Below are 15,962 nucleotides of genomic sequence, written 5' to 3' on the forward strand. Positions count from 1 at the left end.
TTGTTCGAATTTTCACAATAATTCCGATGTGTGTAACTGAATCCCTTCAAGGTAAGTTTATTAAGAGACGGTGTGAATTAATAGTGTATGGTGAGTTAGTTTTAAATTCTGTTAGGTTTATACATTGTTTAAAACATTTTATACGAAAAAATGTTTAAAGCATTGTATACATTTGCCTGAGTGATTTTCTTTTATTGTGAATATTTTTGTCCTTATTTCCCAATAAAATGTCATTGACAATACGTGAAGATAACAGAAGGTTAAATAGAGTAGCAGTAAATGATCATCCAACGCACACAGGGATTAACAACATTGTCATAGAGGAGCAATTTATGTGTTTATGTTATGAGACGAAGACGCCGGATGTTGTAGGACCGTGGTAATATCATAATTAGCACAAGGTTTGGTACGTAATGCTTTGACGACTAACTGCTTACGTGAAGCACTTTGCGTTAGCTTGCTAACCGGCTAGCAAGCTCAAGTTCGCAGGTGTCAGGTCGTGTAAATGTTTTTTTAATACGTGTATTCCATTGATCGATGCTTGACACGTACATATCTTGTGTTTTAAGCTTTCGATGTAACACGATCGGGTTTGCATGAGGTGCTCTTGTTTACATCCACCGGGTGCCCCTTACAGTAACGGATCTAAATAAAGTAACAGGTCGCTCGCATTCTCAACACGTGGGTCAGCGTCATTAATCATCTGCATACACGATTCCCGAAAATCGGAGAATTGGATTACACACGTAACTCGATGTCTCCACGTTCGCTATCCAGGCTAAGTGTTATTGTGGACTTCCTTTGACCTTTTGTGACCAGACCACTGTGTGTATCCAGTCGCCATGGCCGCGGCTGCCCCACTTCGACGCACCGATTCAGCCAGGGGAGAGTTTTCGCCCCTGAAACACTTTGTGGTGGCCAAGAAGACCATAAGTGTCCTATTTGAGCAGCTTCTGAATTACGTCACGGAGACCTCCGAGTTTGTGGAAGGTAGGATGGGTTGTTTACAGTTCATCATCTGCCAACTGTAGTTCCTCCAAAAAACATGTAAACAGTTCAGTTGAGCATGTAAGCATAAACTTTATGTAGCCGGGTCTTTGGAAAGACTGGACTGGACACAAAATAATTTTTAGGTGGGCTTGATTCCCGACTGAACAATGAAGAATTGTTCAGCATTAAGATGAAAGACTGAGATCTTAACTGAATTTTAAAAGAGGTCGAACAGGGATCTAAGAGATCAAAGAAAATTATTTAACAGATTACAGACAATTACACCACAATAGACAACAGCAGTGGCTTGCTTAATAGGAAAACAGAAATAAAAATACATTATTTACAAGCCACAATACTTCTTAGTGCAGAACAAATAATCATTACAACCCAATGTTTTGAGATGCAGCCACACTTACTCGATATGTTTCGGTGTGTTGGGTGTGTACAAAGCACGTGGTCAAACATAAATGATCTCCCCTCTAAAGAACAGATAACACAGTTCATATAATTTACAGTAAAAAAAAACATATTTACATCTTATAACATTGCGAACACTTACGCTGTACAGCTGTTCACACGACTCACTAGTGGTAGATGTCAAACTCCAACCCAAACCACTCCAGATATTGTGCTCTACAAATACCATTCAACTAATTAATCATCTGTCCAAAATTAACACCTAACATGCGTCATGGTAAACTAGTTACCAATTACCTGAATATCGCCAGGGTTACGAGGACGATCATGGGTGTATCAAGTTGGGACTTACAGTGGGCACAGTTCAGCGACTACCCTCCTTTATGTGCATGTCACCCTTTCTGGTCTGATTCTCACACGCTGCATATGTTCCCGCGTGTTTTGATCTAGTGTGGCTCTTAAAGTGACAGTGCTACATTTGTTAAACAAGGAAGCCTTCACTACAAGCATCTAAGTAAGATTCACCTGGTTACATTTAAATAAAACTTTAAACTGATTAAATCAGTTTGCGACCTTGTAGTTGTATCATCGGATTTGCGGCCGCATGTTCTGGACACTCGGGTGAAGAGAGGGGCGGAGCTGTCAACTGATCACCACCTGGTGGTGAGTAGGCTCCGATGGTGGGGGAAGATGCCAGTCCGTCCTGGCAGACCCAAACGTATCGTGAGGGTTTGTTGGGAGCGTCTGGCGGAATCCCCCGTCAGAAGGAGTTTCAACTCCCACCTTCGACAGAGCTTTTCCCATGTTCCGGGGGAGGCGGGGGACATTGAGTCCGAGTGGACCATGTTCCGTGCCTCTATTGTTGAGGCGGCCAATCTGAGTTGTGGCCGTAAGGTGGTTGGTGCCTGTCGTGGCGGCAATCCCCGTACTCGCTGGTGGACACCAGCAGTAAGGGATGCCGTCAAGCTGAAGAAGGAGTCCTATCGAGCCTTTATGGCCTGTGGGACCCCAGAGGCAGCTGACGGGTATCGACTGGCCAAGCGGACCGCGGCTTCGGTGGTCGCCGAGGCAAAAACCCGAGCGTGGGAAGAGTTCGGTGAGGCCATGGAAGCCGACTTCCGGACGGCTTCGAGGAAATTCTGGTCCACCATCCGACGTCTCAGGAGGGGGAAGCAGTGCACCACTAACACTGTGTACAGTGGGGATGGGGCGCTGCTGACTTCGACTCGGGACGTTGTGAACCGGTGGGCAGAGTACTTCGAAGACCTCCTCAACTCCACCAACACGCCTTCCTTGGAGGAAGCAGAGTCTGAGGACTCTGAGGTGGGCTCTCCTATCTCTGTGGTTGAAGTCACCGATGTGGTTAAAAAGCTCCTCGGTGGCAAGGCCCCAGGGGTGGATGAGATCCGCCCGGAGTTCCTCAAGGTTCTGGATGTTGTGGGGCTGTCCTGGTTGACACGCCTCTGCAACATCGCGTGGTCAACGGGGAGAGTGCCTCTGGATTGGCAGACCGGGGTGGTAGTCCCTCTTTTTAAAAAGGGGGACCGGAGGGTGTGTTCCAACTACAGAGGGATCACACTCCTCAGCCTCCCTGGTAAGGTCTATTCAGGGGTGCTGGAGAGGAGGGTCCGTCAGGAAGTCGAGCCTCAGATTGAGGAGGAGCAGTGTGGTTTTCGTCCCGGCCGTGGAACAGTGGACCAGCTCTACACCCTTAGCAGGGTCCTTGAGGGTATGTGGGAATTCGCCCAACCAGTCTACATGTGTTTTGTGGACTTGGAGAAGGCGTTTGACCGTGTCCCTCGGGGAGTTCTGTGGGGGGTGCTTCGTGGGTATGGGGTACCGAACCCCCTGATACGGGCTGTTCGGTCACTATACCACCGATGTCAGAGTTTGGTTCGCATTGCCGGCAGTAAGTCGGAACCGTTTCCAGTGGGGGTAGGACTCCGCCAAGGCTGCCCTTTGTCGCCGATTCTGTTCATAACCTTTATGGACAGAATTTCTAGGCGCAGCCGAAGCGTTGAGGGGGTCTGTTTTGGGGGCCTCAGTATTTCATCCCTGCTTTTTGCAGATGATGTGGTGCTGTTGGCTCCTTCAACTCTCACTGGAGCGTTTCGCAGCCGAGTGTGAAGCGGTTGGGATGAAAATCAGCACCTCCAAATCTGAAACCATGGTCCTCAGTCGGAAAAGGGTGGAGTGCCCCCTCCGGGTCGGGGAGGAGATATTACCCCAAGTGGAGGAGTTTAAGTATCTTGGGGTCTTGTTCACGAGTGAGGGCAGGAGGGAGCGAGAGATCGACAGGCGGATCGGTGCAGCGTCTGCTGTGATGCGGACGTTGTATCGGTCTGTCGTGGTGAAGAAGGAGCTGAGCCAAAGGGCGAAGCTCTCAATTTACCGGTCGATCTACGTTCCAACCCTCATCTATGGTCACGAGCTATGGGTCATGACCGAAAGAACGAGATCCCGGATACAAGCGGCCGAAATGAGTTTTCTCCGCAGGGTGTCCGGGCTCTCCCTTAGAGATAAGGTGAGGAGCTCGGTCATCCGGGAGGGGCTCAGAGTCGAGCCGCTTCTCCTCCACATCGAGAGGAGCCAGATGAGGTGGCTTGGGCATCTGATTCAGATGCCTCCTGAGCGCCTCCCTGGTGAGGTGTTCCGGGCATGTCCCACCGGGAGGAGACCCCGAGGAAGACCCAGGACACGCTGGAGAGACTACGTCACCCAGCTGGCCTGGGAACGCCTCGGGATCCCCCGGGGAGAGCTGGAAGAAGTAGCTAGGGAGAGGGAAGTCTGGGCTTCCCTGCTAAAGCTGTTGCCCCCGCGACCCGGCCCCGGATAAGCGGTAGATGATGGATGGATGGATGGATGGCGATCGTAGCAATAGCAGCGGTATTCATTGAAGTATGTTTTTGTTCAACCTTGTTTGCCATGTTTGAATCGCAATCTGATAAAAGTTTGATAACCTGTTGTTTTATCTTAAGTAATGACATTTGATAGTGGAGTACATCGTTGTGCTATTTTAGAATCTTATTCTAGAATAGAAAATAGACCTAGATTTTTTTGGGGGGGGAGTTGGACAGATGCAGGTGACACACATTTATCAATACTGTATTTATAGATTTGATGTTGCGCAATTGTGGTTGTTGAACAGATACATGTGGGAATAAAGCCATTGGTAAAATTGCAAGTCTGGATCAAAAGTTGGAGATTCAAGCGTATGCAGATAAGCTTGCGGTCATCAAGGAGGTGCTGGCTCGCAGACACATGAAAGTGGCATTTTTTGGAAGGTAAACAAATATGATCATAAAACCTCCCCTGTCAGTTTGGGGAATTCTCTCAGAGATTTGCTGTTTTGATATTTATTGTTGGGTGCTTGTAGGACAAGTAACGGGAAAAGCACAGTGGTTAACGCCATGCTGAGGGACCGTGTGCTGCCCAGTGGTATCGGTCACACCACCAACTGCTTCTTGAGTGTGGAAGGGACCGATGAGGACAAGGCCTACCTCAAGACTGAGGGCTCAGAGGAGGAGAAAAGTATCAAGGTCAGCAGGGCCTTTATGTAGTTGTGGTATTTTGTTCCCAAACATTTAAATGTGTTTAATCCTACACAAAAACACAAATAAATCTCAGTAATATTAGGTTTTTATTTGAGCGAAGAAGTAGTTTGTCACAGTTTCTTATCCCGGATGATTAGAATTGGGACTAATGTTATTAAAGTTTTCATTTAATTCACTTACACATTCCCAAATCCTGCATGTATGTTGGAACATTTCTTCAAATTAAATGTAATCACGGAAAGAGGATCCCAGTGCTGACAGTTGATGTGTGTTTACAAACCCTGCAGACAGTAAACCAGCTGGCTCACGCTCTCCACATGGATGAGAGTTTGGATGCCGGCTGCCTCGTTCGTGTATTTTGGCCAAAGACCAAGTGTGCCCTCCTTCGGGATGACCTGGTCCTTGTAGACAGGTATACAAGAGTAGTCAGATGTTGCATTACTTCAAAATCTCAAAGTTAAAGGACGCAAATTAGGCCTTTTTCTCACAATTTAAAGCAGTTTCAATGTGTTTGAATAACATGGCTCACATGCTTTCATTAGACTCCCCAACACTTATCGCAAACTTTACACACCCCATTTTTGTCTCCCCGAAATTAACCGTAGGTTCTTCTCTTGCAACTGAGTGACTCAATAATTTATTTCGGCCAATGGCAAGTCTGGCTTTTGTTTGCCTGCGAGAGCAAAGCCCAGCATTTTTATGCTGCATTGTGTATATGTGGCAATTACAGGCATCACGAAAAACAAGTCTACCCCCTCCATCGGCACTGTGACAACTTCATGCATCACTTATATGAATTCACACTTTCAACAATTCAGTCAAAATGGTCGATCAAATAACTGCTGTCATATTCACCAGCCCGGGGACAGATGTCACATCAGAGTTGGACAGCTGGATAGACAAGTTTTGCCTGGATGCTGACGTCTTCGTGCTGGTTGCCAACTCTGAATCCACGCTCATGAACACGGTAACAGCGCTTTGGCTGCATTCAGGTTTATGTCTGTAACCATAAGTAAATGTGACCTTACTCCGTCTTGCCATCCTGTGGGAAAGATGAGACTCATTATAAACTGACACAAGTGCACAGACTGGAAGGACTTGCCATCGTCAAACGGGAGTTTGATGCTGCAAAAGAATTTTTTTGGGGTTGATATCGCACAGAGCAGAATGAAAATAATAGAAAGAATTGTACTGTACTAGTATGCAGGAATTCATGAGATGTAAATGATTTCATTCAGTCCATGCACAAATAATCAGCGATTTACATGGGTTTGAGGAATGAACATACAATTAATTCCTTCTACTAAATTGTTCTGTAGCTCTAAATAGCCCACTTGCAATCCGGTCATGCATATAACTTCCAATGACACCTTTTTGTTTTGCATGGAGTTAGTTATCAAATCACTTATTATATTTTGTCATTTTCCCACATTCTTTTTTTCCTTTTATTGATGGCACCTGCGATAACACTGGCCGTCAACACATTTTAATGAGGGTAATCTTTTTGTGTCCCCTAAACATGTTTTTTATGCTGATTTTAAAAACGTCTTTAATTTTTTTTCGAGCACTCAAGGTTTTTTGCAATATTTTTATTTTTTTAAATGTAAGTTTGACCGACGAAACAACAACAAAAATAGAAGGATTGACAGAGTAAGTAGGACTTATAAAAAGTGTAAATTTCACCTTTCCATTGTCATCTTTTAGGAAAAGCACTTTTTCCACAAAGTCAATGAACGGTTGTCAAAGCCCAACATCTTCATCCTCAACAACCGCTGGGATGCTTCAGCAAATGAACCAGAATACATGGAAGATGTGAGTTACATTTGTATCATTTACAAGAAGATCATGTGACACATGGGCAGCATGGTGCTTCGCACATCTGCCTCATGGTACTGAGGTTGGTGGTTCAAATGCAGGCTCTGGCCTTCTCGAGGCGAGCTTGCATGCTCTTCCTGTGCTTGCATGGGTTTTCCCTGGGTACTCAAGCTTCCTCCCATGTTCCAAAAACATGCATGTTATATTAACTACATTCTCTAAAATTTCCTTTGGTGTAAATGCGAATGGTATTTTGTTTATCTGAGTCCTGTCCAGTCCACGCTGTGCCCTACTTTTGCAGAAATCAGCTGGGATATGCTCCAGCACACCCAAGAGACTAGTCTCAGATGAAAGATGGATCTGACACATTATAATGCTTTTTTGTTGTACTTCTGCTGTGTTTGAATTTTTTCCCTCTGCCCTCATGCTGCAGGTGAGAAAGCAGCACACAGATCGTTGTGTGAACTTCCTTGTGGAAGAGCTGAAGGTCGTGGACCGCGACCAGGCACCCAACCGCATTTTCTTTGTCTCCGCCAAAGAAGTGCTCAACTCCCGCATGCAACGGGCACAGGGCATGCCTGAGACAGGTGAGGCTTTGGCTCTAATGACCCCTGCTCAACATTTGTATCGCTTGGGTTGACAATACAGAACTGGATCACAGCAAATAAATAAATACTTAATTTTATAAAGGAACTAATTGTAATACCGGGATAATTGATGCCCCTCTAAAAATAGTTATTGCTAATCGCTAACAAACTGGTCTAAACTTAATTCCTCCCCAACATAAAACAACATAACTGTCGAGATGAACAACTACAGCATAATGTATCTCTGACAGTAGACACTATTACTACTTTCCCAATATCAAGGGCTTTGTGGCATTTTGAATGTGAGAAAGAAATTACAGAAATTCACCTTCCATACATCCATCAATTTTCTGAACCGCTTTATCCTCACAAGGGTCACGGGACATGCTGGAGCCTATCCCAGCTGTCTTCGGGCAGTAGGCAGGGGACACCCTGTACCGGTTGCCAGCCAATTGCAAGGCACACAGAGACGAACAAACATTTGCGCTCACACTCACACCTAGGGACAATTTGGAATGTTCAATCAGCCTTCCTTGCATGTTTTTGGAATGTGGGAGGAAACCGGAGTACGTGGTGAAAACCCACACAGGCCCGGGGAGAACATGCAAACTCCACACAGGGAGGCCATCATTTGAATTGAACCCAGTGTCTCTGCATTGTGAGGTTGACACGCTAACCACCAGGCCCCCCAGAAATTCACCTGAAAGCTGCAAATGGCTAATTAGCTCTTGTTCTCCTTTTTATTTAAGCAAGTAATCGTCCATCCATCTATTATTTTGAAAACCTGCTATTCATGCTCCCTTAAAATGTTGACTGAAGGTGAAAATCAGATCGGTCACTGTGAATGGGGCTTTGGTATGAAATTGGCACCTGGTAGTTATAGTCAGCTATGTGAAACGTGCCACTCAATCTCTGGGCACATATAGAAAAACAAACATTTACACACGCATTCACACCAATGGACAATTTAGAGTCAAAAACAAGACATGAACTCCTTCTTTCCATTTATCAGGTGGTGCCCTGGCTGAGGGCTTCCAGGAGAGACTCAAAGAATTCCAGAGCTTTGAAAGGAGGTTTGAGGTCTGTATGCTCGAGTGTGTGAGTGTGAGTGTGTTGTTCTGAGTCTATTATCAGGCTGTTGCAAAACTTAGTTTCCCCCTACATTGTAGCCTATTGAGCAGATGTTTAGACTAGAAAAAAAAGACATGTTTGCTGCTGTGCAAAAATTACTGTTAAAAGTGACGGACCAAAGTAGAACGGTGCAGTTGTGAGAAGGCCCAGCTCGTCTAATCAAGTGGAAGATGATCTCTTGCAGGAATTAAACAGCTGAACATTAGTCACTGTTAGCTTCTCCTATCAAGCGTCTCTTCAAACAGGGTCCAGCGATCTTCTTTTAGAACCACGTGCTGTACTTTTTTCATCAATCTGCGTCTTCATTGTTGAAGTCTAGATTCACTAAGGCGATGGCGTCTATTGATTTGCTTTCCATTTTTGATATGATTCTGTTTTTATCTTTCAAATTTGTTTTTTTTTTGTCCTTTGAATTGTTTTACACAAACAAAAGCAGCAAACCTCCGTAAGCATGAACCATATGTGTGACCTACACGGCCGAACACCTCAAAAGTGGTACAAATTGGAGTTTAGTACAGTTATTATTTTTTTGCTTCAACATCAAAAAGGAAAAAAAAAACATACCACTCCCCCCCAAAAAATATATATACTATTACCATAGTACACCCAGAAATGACCTGGCTGCTCATTGCACTAGAAACAATCCAGTAATTTCAATCAATTGCATACACAAAGTATTTTCTATAACCAGGTGCTTCTGCAAATATCGTGTGGCTAATTGCATAACGACTAGCAAGAAAATATCCAGAAACAACACATTAACTGTCTGTTGCTCTCTGCCATGCATTTGTTTGGCCTCTTGAAAGGCTGAGTAGATTTACTTACACTTCGATGACGGTTTACACAATCAGTCACCATCATACAGTACATACCGAACATCGCACTGTATTTTCCCACAAAGTCTATGTCCCTTTTCATTTGCTGTATATTTGGTTGTATTCATCTAACATGTTTTCATAATTTTGCTGATGCTTTGTCGCCACGTTACTGTGAGTTTTGGCTATTTCGGGGCCGTGGGATGTGGAATGCACTCTCTGCTGCTGTCATTTTACACACCTTCATTTGCCTTTCAGTTAAAAAGCAGCAGATGTGTGTGCATCTCGTCTTTTCGCCCGCCATCATCAGCCCCAACCAAAAACGTCACAGTAACGCGCGCGCGTGTGTGTTATGGCCTCGCAGGAGTGTATCTCGCAGTCAGCAGTGAAAACAAAGTTTGAGCAGCATACTATCAGGGCCACGCAGATCACAGAAAAAGTCCAGTGCATCATGGACGCCATCAACATCGAGGCGGCCGAGAAGAGGTGAGTTACATGCGTCACATTGGTCTTGGGAGAGACACGAATATAAAATCCAGGTGGAGGTAGGAGTTGTCCGATGGCGCCTTTTGACTGTTAAGATGAGTGTCTAAAAGTGGCTCCCTGTCGGATGGGGATTTAGAGTAGCGGCACTGGAGGACAGGGAATATCAAATAGACCGGCTGGACTTTGTGAGGAATCAGCTCAGACTGCTGGTTGATGACATCAGTAAGAAGATCAAGGCTATCAGTGAGGATGTGGAGTCAAAGGTAATTTGAGGCAAAATATGTGAAGCACCATCATGAAAATGCTTTTAAAGACCCTTTCATCACAATGTCATATGTACTTCTTCTGGGTGGCATAATCTTAAGCAATCTCTCCAATGGCGGCAGCCTCTTGTGCTCTAGTTTGTATGTATGAAGTGTCAGTCGAAACGATTTTACATGCGACCAATGCCGTAATTGATTTTGTTTCAGTTTTCGCAAGTGCGATGATTAAAAAAAAAAAAGAAGTGGAAATAAATTTGCTGTAATTTGTGTAAATGCACAGATACTGCTCTTTTTCTGGAGAAATTGATAGTACCGGTACACTCGTCAACTAGCCGGCCAGCCATTAGGTTTTCCAAACTTAGAGTACTCAAAGGTAAACATATTAATGGTTTGCTTCCCACTCGATCGCTGTGAAGAAAATTGACAAAAACCTAAACTATTTGGGCTATATCTGGTGGCACAACCCCAAACACAAGTTTTAGTTCAAGTCAGTCACTTTTCTGCCACCTGGAAGTACCGTGGTGTCTCCTGTTTACAAACATCAAGTCATCCATCAGATGAACAGTGTTTCTTCCCTGGCTGCGGGAAGATGTGTTGTGCTGACTTTTGTCCTTACTTGAGGTGTCCAACGCCATGAGTGAGGAGATCTGCCGTCTTCATGTGATTGTAGACGAGTTCCATGCCGACTTCCACCCATCGCCCCACGTCCTCAAGCTCTACAAGTCTGTAAGTAGATGCACACGTTTGTCTCCATAGAGTGAATTCTGGGTGCTTTTTGTTGTTTTTGTAATATACTGTATTAAGAGCGTGTGTGAGTTCAATATTTTGATCCTTTTTTTGGTTTCTCTGAGGTTTGAGCAACCAGTCCAGGGTTTACACTGCCTCTCAATGGCTCCAGATTACCCGCCATGCAAAACAAATCCAAGCCTCCCTTCTGCTCATTTTAACCACCAGTTAGGATGCAGTGTCTTTGGCACCATTTAAAAAAATGATTAATTCATTTATTTTATATATATGATGACAGGAGCTGTTGTCTCATGTGGAAGAGGGGATGGGCAAGAACCTGGCTTTCCGCTGCTCAGACGCTGTCAATGCCTCCGTCCAGTCCACTCAGAGATTCATGACAGGTACAGTCAATCCCTGCACATTCACAATTTATCTAATGCCTTTAAAAAAAGGGGGGGAGTGGAGGGGGGCAGGGTCTGTGCTCCGTTATTTTTTATCGTATCCAGATTTAAATACCATGAAATGAAAGCTGGAGTTTACGAAATTTGTCTCATGTTTATCTTTTGAGTTAATACCTAGATGTCTTCAGTTTACAACAACAACAAATTGATTTTGTCGTTAAAATACTTTTGGAGGGGCCAGTCCATTGCAGAGTTACAACCCTGGAGATTGAAGAGAAATGGTGCTGCAACACACGTAGACAGACAACATACCTATATTCTGTGTTCTATGTGAAGAACAATACATCTGTAAAACGGTCAATCTTTTTTCAAGAGGTATATGACCCATAACACAGATTGTGATGATTTTTTAAAAAATGTTTAGCTGCATAGCGTATGTTACTTTACAACATAAAGAATTGGTTTTAGTATATGTCATAAAAAACAAAGTGAAGTGGCTGCCCCTCTTTCTTTTTTTTTTTTTTGATAGATAGAAAAGTTTGGACTCCCAAGCCCTGAAATTCCATCACTTGTAACATGCAAATTGTGACGACCAAGAACCCTACATCTTCTCTCCCATCTACAGAGAGTATGTTCCCTTTGCTGCCCTCTGGAAGCCAGAGCCAAATCCACAGGCTGGTGCCCAACCGGAAGTTGGACCTGAGTTATGACCTCAACTGTGCCTCGCTGTGCAACGACTTCCAGGAAGACATTGAGTTTCGCTTTTCTTTTGGCTGGACGGCATTAGTGCACCGCTTCCTGGGATCCGTCAATGCCGAGAGGGCCCTCAAACTAGTAGACCAAAAATTGCAGGTGCGGCCTGGAGTCTTGTTGTTGCTTGAAATGCATACAGAAATTTGCTTACACTTATCACGGGCATGACTGTTTTTTACGTGAGATCAACTTTTGGGCTTTGTAAATTAGATTCAGTAGATTTATACCCGGGCGGCCCGGTAGTCCAGTGGTTAGCACGTCGGCTTCACAGTGCAGAGGTACCGGGTTCGATTCCAGCTCCGGCCTCCCTGTGTGGAGTTTGCATGTTCTCCCCGGGTGCTCCAGTTTCCTCCCACATTCCAAAAATATGCATGGCAGGCTGATTGAACACTCAAAATTGTCCCTAGGTGTGAGTGTGAGCGTGGATGGTTGTTCGTCTATGTGTGCCCTGCGATTGGCTGGCAACCGATTCAGGGTGTCCCCCCGCCTACTGCCCGGAGATGGCTGGGATGGGCTCCAGCACCCCCCGCGACCCTAGTGAGGATCAAGCGGTACGGAAGATGAGATGAGATTTATACCCAATTCTTGAAAAAAAAAAACATTGCACATGATTAATAATCCATGCTGTAAAATGTTCAGTTTAAATCAAATCGATATTAAAAATGAGTCCGACCTTGATGAGTGTACGTAAACATCAATTACGTGTCCATCAGGCCACTCTTCCAGCGCTGCCCCCGGCCACAACGCCATCCTCGGGACCCCCGTCCACCGTTGCAACATCCAACCACGAGACGGCAGTGATGAGACAGGAAGACCTGATGGTTGCCATGGCAACCAACGCCGCTTCCCTCACCTCACGCACGTCTATGAGCGCTATTGTCGTCGGAGGAGTGGTATGTTCTTTGCGGCGTGAGCCCCCATCTTACCTGATATTGCTTTTATAACACAGTTGGGCTTTGTGTGCGTGTTGAGGTGTGGAGGACTCTGGGTTGGAGGCTGATCGGTATGATGGCCTCCCTCTACGGTTTGCTGTACCTGTATGAGCGCCTCACATGGACCACCAAGGCCAAGGAACGCAGCCTGAAGCGCCAGTTTGTGGATTACGCCACAGACAAGCTGCAGCTCATAGTCAGCTTCACCAGCGCCAACTGTAGCCACCAAGTGCAGCAGTAAGTGTGACTGCACACAGTGGATAGAATACGTCGACATACCTCTCTTCAACTGCTAGGTTTCTGTGATGTTTAAAAAATAAAAGACAAATCTGTGCTTTTTACACTGTTATGTGACCTATAACCTGTTCAGTTGTGTTGAGAATTTGAGAATTAAAAAGTCTCTGCATTACCAGGGAGATGGCGACCACCTTCGCTCGCCTATGTCATGAGGTGGAGCAGACTCAGGAGGAGCTCGAGGCAGAAATCCGCCGGCTGAGCGCCAACATTGATCAGCTGGAGAGCGTCCAGAGGCGCTCCAAGAGTCTGCGGTAAATCTGTGACTATGTAATTTAATATATTAACTTAAAACAGTAAAATTGGATCCTTACAAGAAAAAAACAAGTCACAATATAAGGACAACAAAGAGGGTTCAAGCTGTTTTACAGTAAAACTAAACATTAAAAAAATAATAGACATTGTGTATTTAACCAAACCATCAAACTTTGCCTTACTAAAAGCTTAATGTTAACACACAATGCAAAATGCTACAGATGGTTAACAAAGCTAGCATTTGTGTTGTGGTAGGCAAATATGGATCTTTTTCAGGCCCATGCATTTCTAATAATTGGCAGGATAAAATTCCAATAATTAATGAGCCAATTACTTTAAAATACATAATGATTAAAATAACATTTGGTTTGGTCACTTTGTCATTTTTTTCAGTACTTTATCCTTACATATTTGTCATTACAGCACAGAGTAAATGTGTCTTATGTTGTAATTTGTTAATGTCTAATTTTTTTTTTAATTGTCTAATCAGCAAAAAAAAAAATTGGCCTGTGAATCAGTCGAGCCTGAGTTATTATTCAATAAGGAGTGGATATTTGAAATTGAATATCCACTGCTATTTACTAAATTTCAACTTCCTTTTATTTTTCATCATAGCTTTACTTTTTATAGTTTGATCTTAAAATAGTAAAATTAGCTTTTCATCCAATTTAAACTTTTTGCTTGTAAGATCTGAACTCTTTGATCACCATACATTTTCCTTAAAACTTAGCTATTCAAGTATTGCAACTTTCTACCTTATTACTATACAATTGCATTTTTGTAAAATTAGGACTTCACTTCTTTGTTCTAAAAACTTGATTGAACCAACGTGATTCTTATAGTTCGATGTCATTTTTCTCTCGCTCATCTGTTGTGTGTGGACTTTAGGCACAAAGCCAGCGAACTGGAGAAACAGTTGGAGACATTTACGAAGCAGTACCTGCAGCCTCAACAATGAAGTCAATCCTCCCAACCTTTTTTTCCACTGAAAGGCACAAACAATCAGGAAAAGCATTTTTCCAAATCTTTGCAACCATAAAGGTTATATATGATTCTGTTGTCTATTTTGCATTATAAATGGATTTTTATTACTGTTTAAGTCTTGAACTTGTCCACTCCATGTCTAACGGTAGTATTAAAAAAAAAGAATACAAACTAACCAACTTACTAATTGAGTGCTATTATTGTACACTAATGTGCTACAAACTGTGTATATGCCTTTTTTTGGACAAACTTTTGTGAAACCAATTCTCTTTGTGTCTGGCAGCCTGTACATGCGTTTTAGCAAGAAAAAAATAAATACATTTCGTATGAAAGATATCGGTGATGTAGTTTGCATTTATTGTATAAATACATCACTTGATGAAAGCTATTTCCTCAAAGTTGACCACGGGTTGCTTATTTAGTCAACTGCACTGAGTGCAATTTTATATTTCCCACTCCTGAATGCTGCGTGGCATATAGCACTTTGTGTATAAACTCCAAACCTAAACTTCAACTTTATCGATTCCACATTTGCTCAGTACTTGTGTGATTATGATGCCTAGGCTAGAGTAGGGCATTTGGCCAAGTGGATGATGCATTAATTGGGGCACTGACACTATTTCAGGAAATACTATAATTACTATTTTCTTGCAACTGAAAGTTTAAGAAAAATATGTACTGCAGTGCCCTCCACACAGTGGTACATTGAAATCACTCATATTGCTAATTGACTTAAGCTATTTGAATGAATGGAAATTTAATCCATTCCACTCCAAAATCCCCTCAAAATGTTGTACTTTTTAAAAATGAAAATATCATTATATAGTACTGTAATATATGAAACTTACTGGGGAAAATAAATCTACACTTATTTCCACATAACTTAATCTTCAACGTTTTGTCACAATTTTATGATACAAAACTCAAATTGTTCAAGTCGCCTGCATGCACAACTTGTGTTTTTCTATTCTTTAACTCACTCTCTTCCACTTCACACTTTTTTGGTACATTTCCCTGCTGCCTCACATCACAATCCTGCAGCCATATTCTGCCACAAATCACACTATCAGTCAAAAATCCCAAGTATTAAATTTTGTCAAAAGCTTTTTTTAATCATTATTGATGACAATAACTCATGGCAACATATCAGTATCACCAAGCCACTGTACAAATACAAAAAAAAAGATCTGGTGTGAAAAAGACTATAAAAATTATTCTATTTGTAATTATTTCACACACTAGCACTGTAAGAGAATGAACATGGCACCAAGTCCCTGGTCATTACTGGCTTTGAACAGGAAACAAAGCAATGTAGAATTAAAAAGGCAGTGCATTGTTCGTGATAGTGCGGTGGCCATGGGTGTAGCGGGTAATGGCACTGTCTGCATGCGTTTGTCATGTTGAATAACTCGAAAGTTCAATTGTATATTGGCACTGAGGTTGACACGTGTCCACGTAGAAAACTACAGTATTGTTGGTTAGGCTGTGGTACTCCGATCCCACCCAAACAAGATGTTGCAACAACCTCTTAAGCCAAATCTGTACTGAAACACAGA

At 43.3% G+C, this 15,962-nt stretch overlaps 1 protein-coding gene across 3 annotated transcripts; it reads left to right on the forward strand.

Moving 5' to 3' along the window:
- Nucleotides 1-11: 11 nt before the first annotated feature.
- Nucleotides 12-14,742, forward strand: mfn1b (mitofusin 1b). Of its 3 annotated transcripts, none has more exons than XM_052074228.1 (18): nucleotides 12-51; nucleotides 838-990; nucleotides 4,559-4,694; nucleotides 4,787-4,949; nucleotides 5,252-5,376; nucleotides 5,823-5,931; nucleotides 6,669-6,776; nucleotides 7,213-7,366; nucleotides 8,379-8,446; nucleotides 9,677-9,798; nucleotides 9,935-10,061; nucleotides 10,683-10,787; nucleotides 11,086-11,188; nucleotides 11,814-12,040; nucleotides 12,655-12,834; nucleotides 12,914-13,110; nucleotides 13,287-13,421; nucleotides 14,311-14,742. In XM_052074228.1, the coding sequence occupies exons 1-18, from the start codon at nucleotides 27-29 to the stop codon at nucleotides 14,378-14,380; spliced, it is 2,307 nt and encodes a 768-aa protein (XP_051930188.1). In that variant the 5' UTR covers nucleotides 12-26; the 3' UTR covers nucleotides 14,381-14,742. The 3 variants fall into 3 exon arrangements, with proteins under 3 accessions (XP_051930188.1, XP_051930190.1, XP_051930189.1); XM_052074229.1 differs by lacking the exon at nucleotides 12-51 and adding an exon at nucleotides 215-406; XM_052074230.1 differs by lacking the exons at nucleotides 5,252-5,376; nucleotides 5,823-5,931; nucleotides 6,669-6,776.
- Nucleotides 14,743-15,962: the final 1,220 nt, after the last annotated feature.

The sequence above is a fragment of the Hippocampus zosterae genome, chromosome 8 (assembly GCF_025434085.1).
Source record: "Hippocampus zosterae strain Florida chromosome 8, ASM2543408v3, whole genome shotgun sequence".
Classification (NCBI taxonomy): Eukaryota; Metazoa; Chordata; class Actinopteri; order Syngnathiformes; family Syngnathidae; genus Hippocampus; species Hippocampus zosterae.

What these genes read in the sequence shown, in the direction of transcription:
- mfn1b (XM_052074228.1), top strand. Translation starts at nt 27, where the DNA reads ATGTGTGTAACTGAATCCCTTCAAG. An exon ending in AATCCACGCTCATGAACACG is followed by an intron (nt 5,932 to 6,668) that starts GTAACAGCGCTT and finishes GTCATCTTTTAG; the next exon opens with GAAAAGCACTTTTTCCACAA. An exon ending in TGTAGCCACCAAGTGCAGCA is followed by an intron (nt 13,111 to 13,286) that starts GTAAGTGTGACT and finishes CTGCATTACCAG; the next exon opens with GGAGATGGCGACCACCTTCG.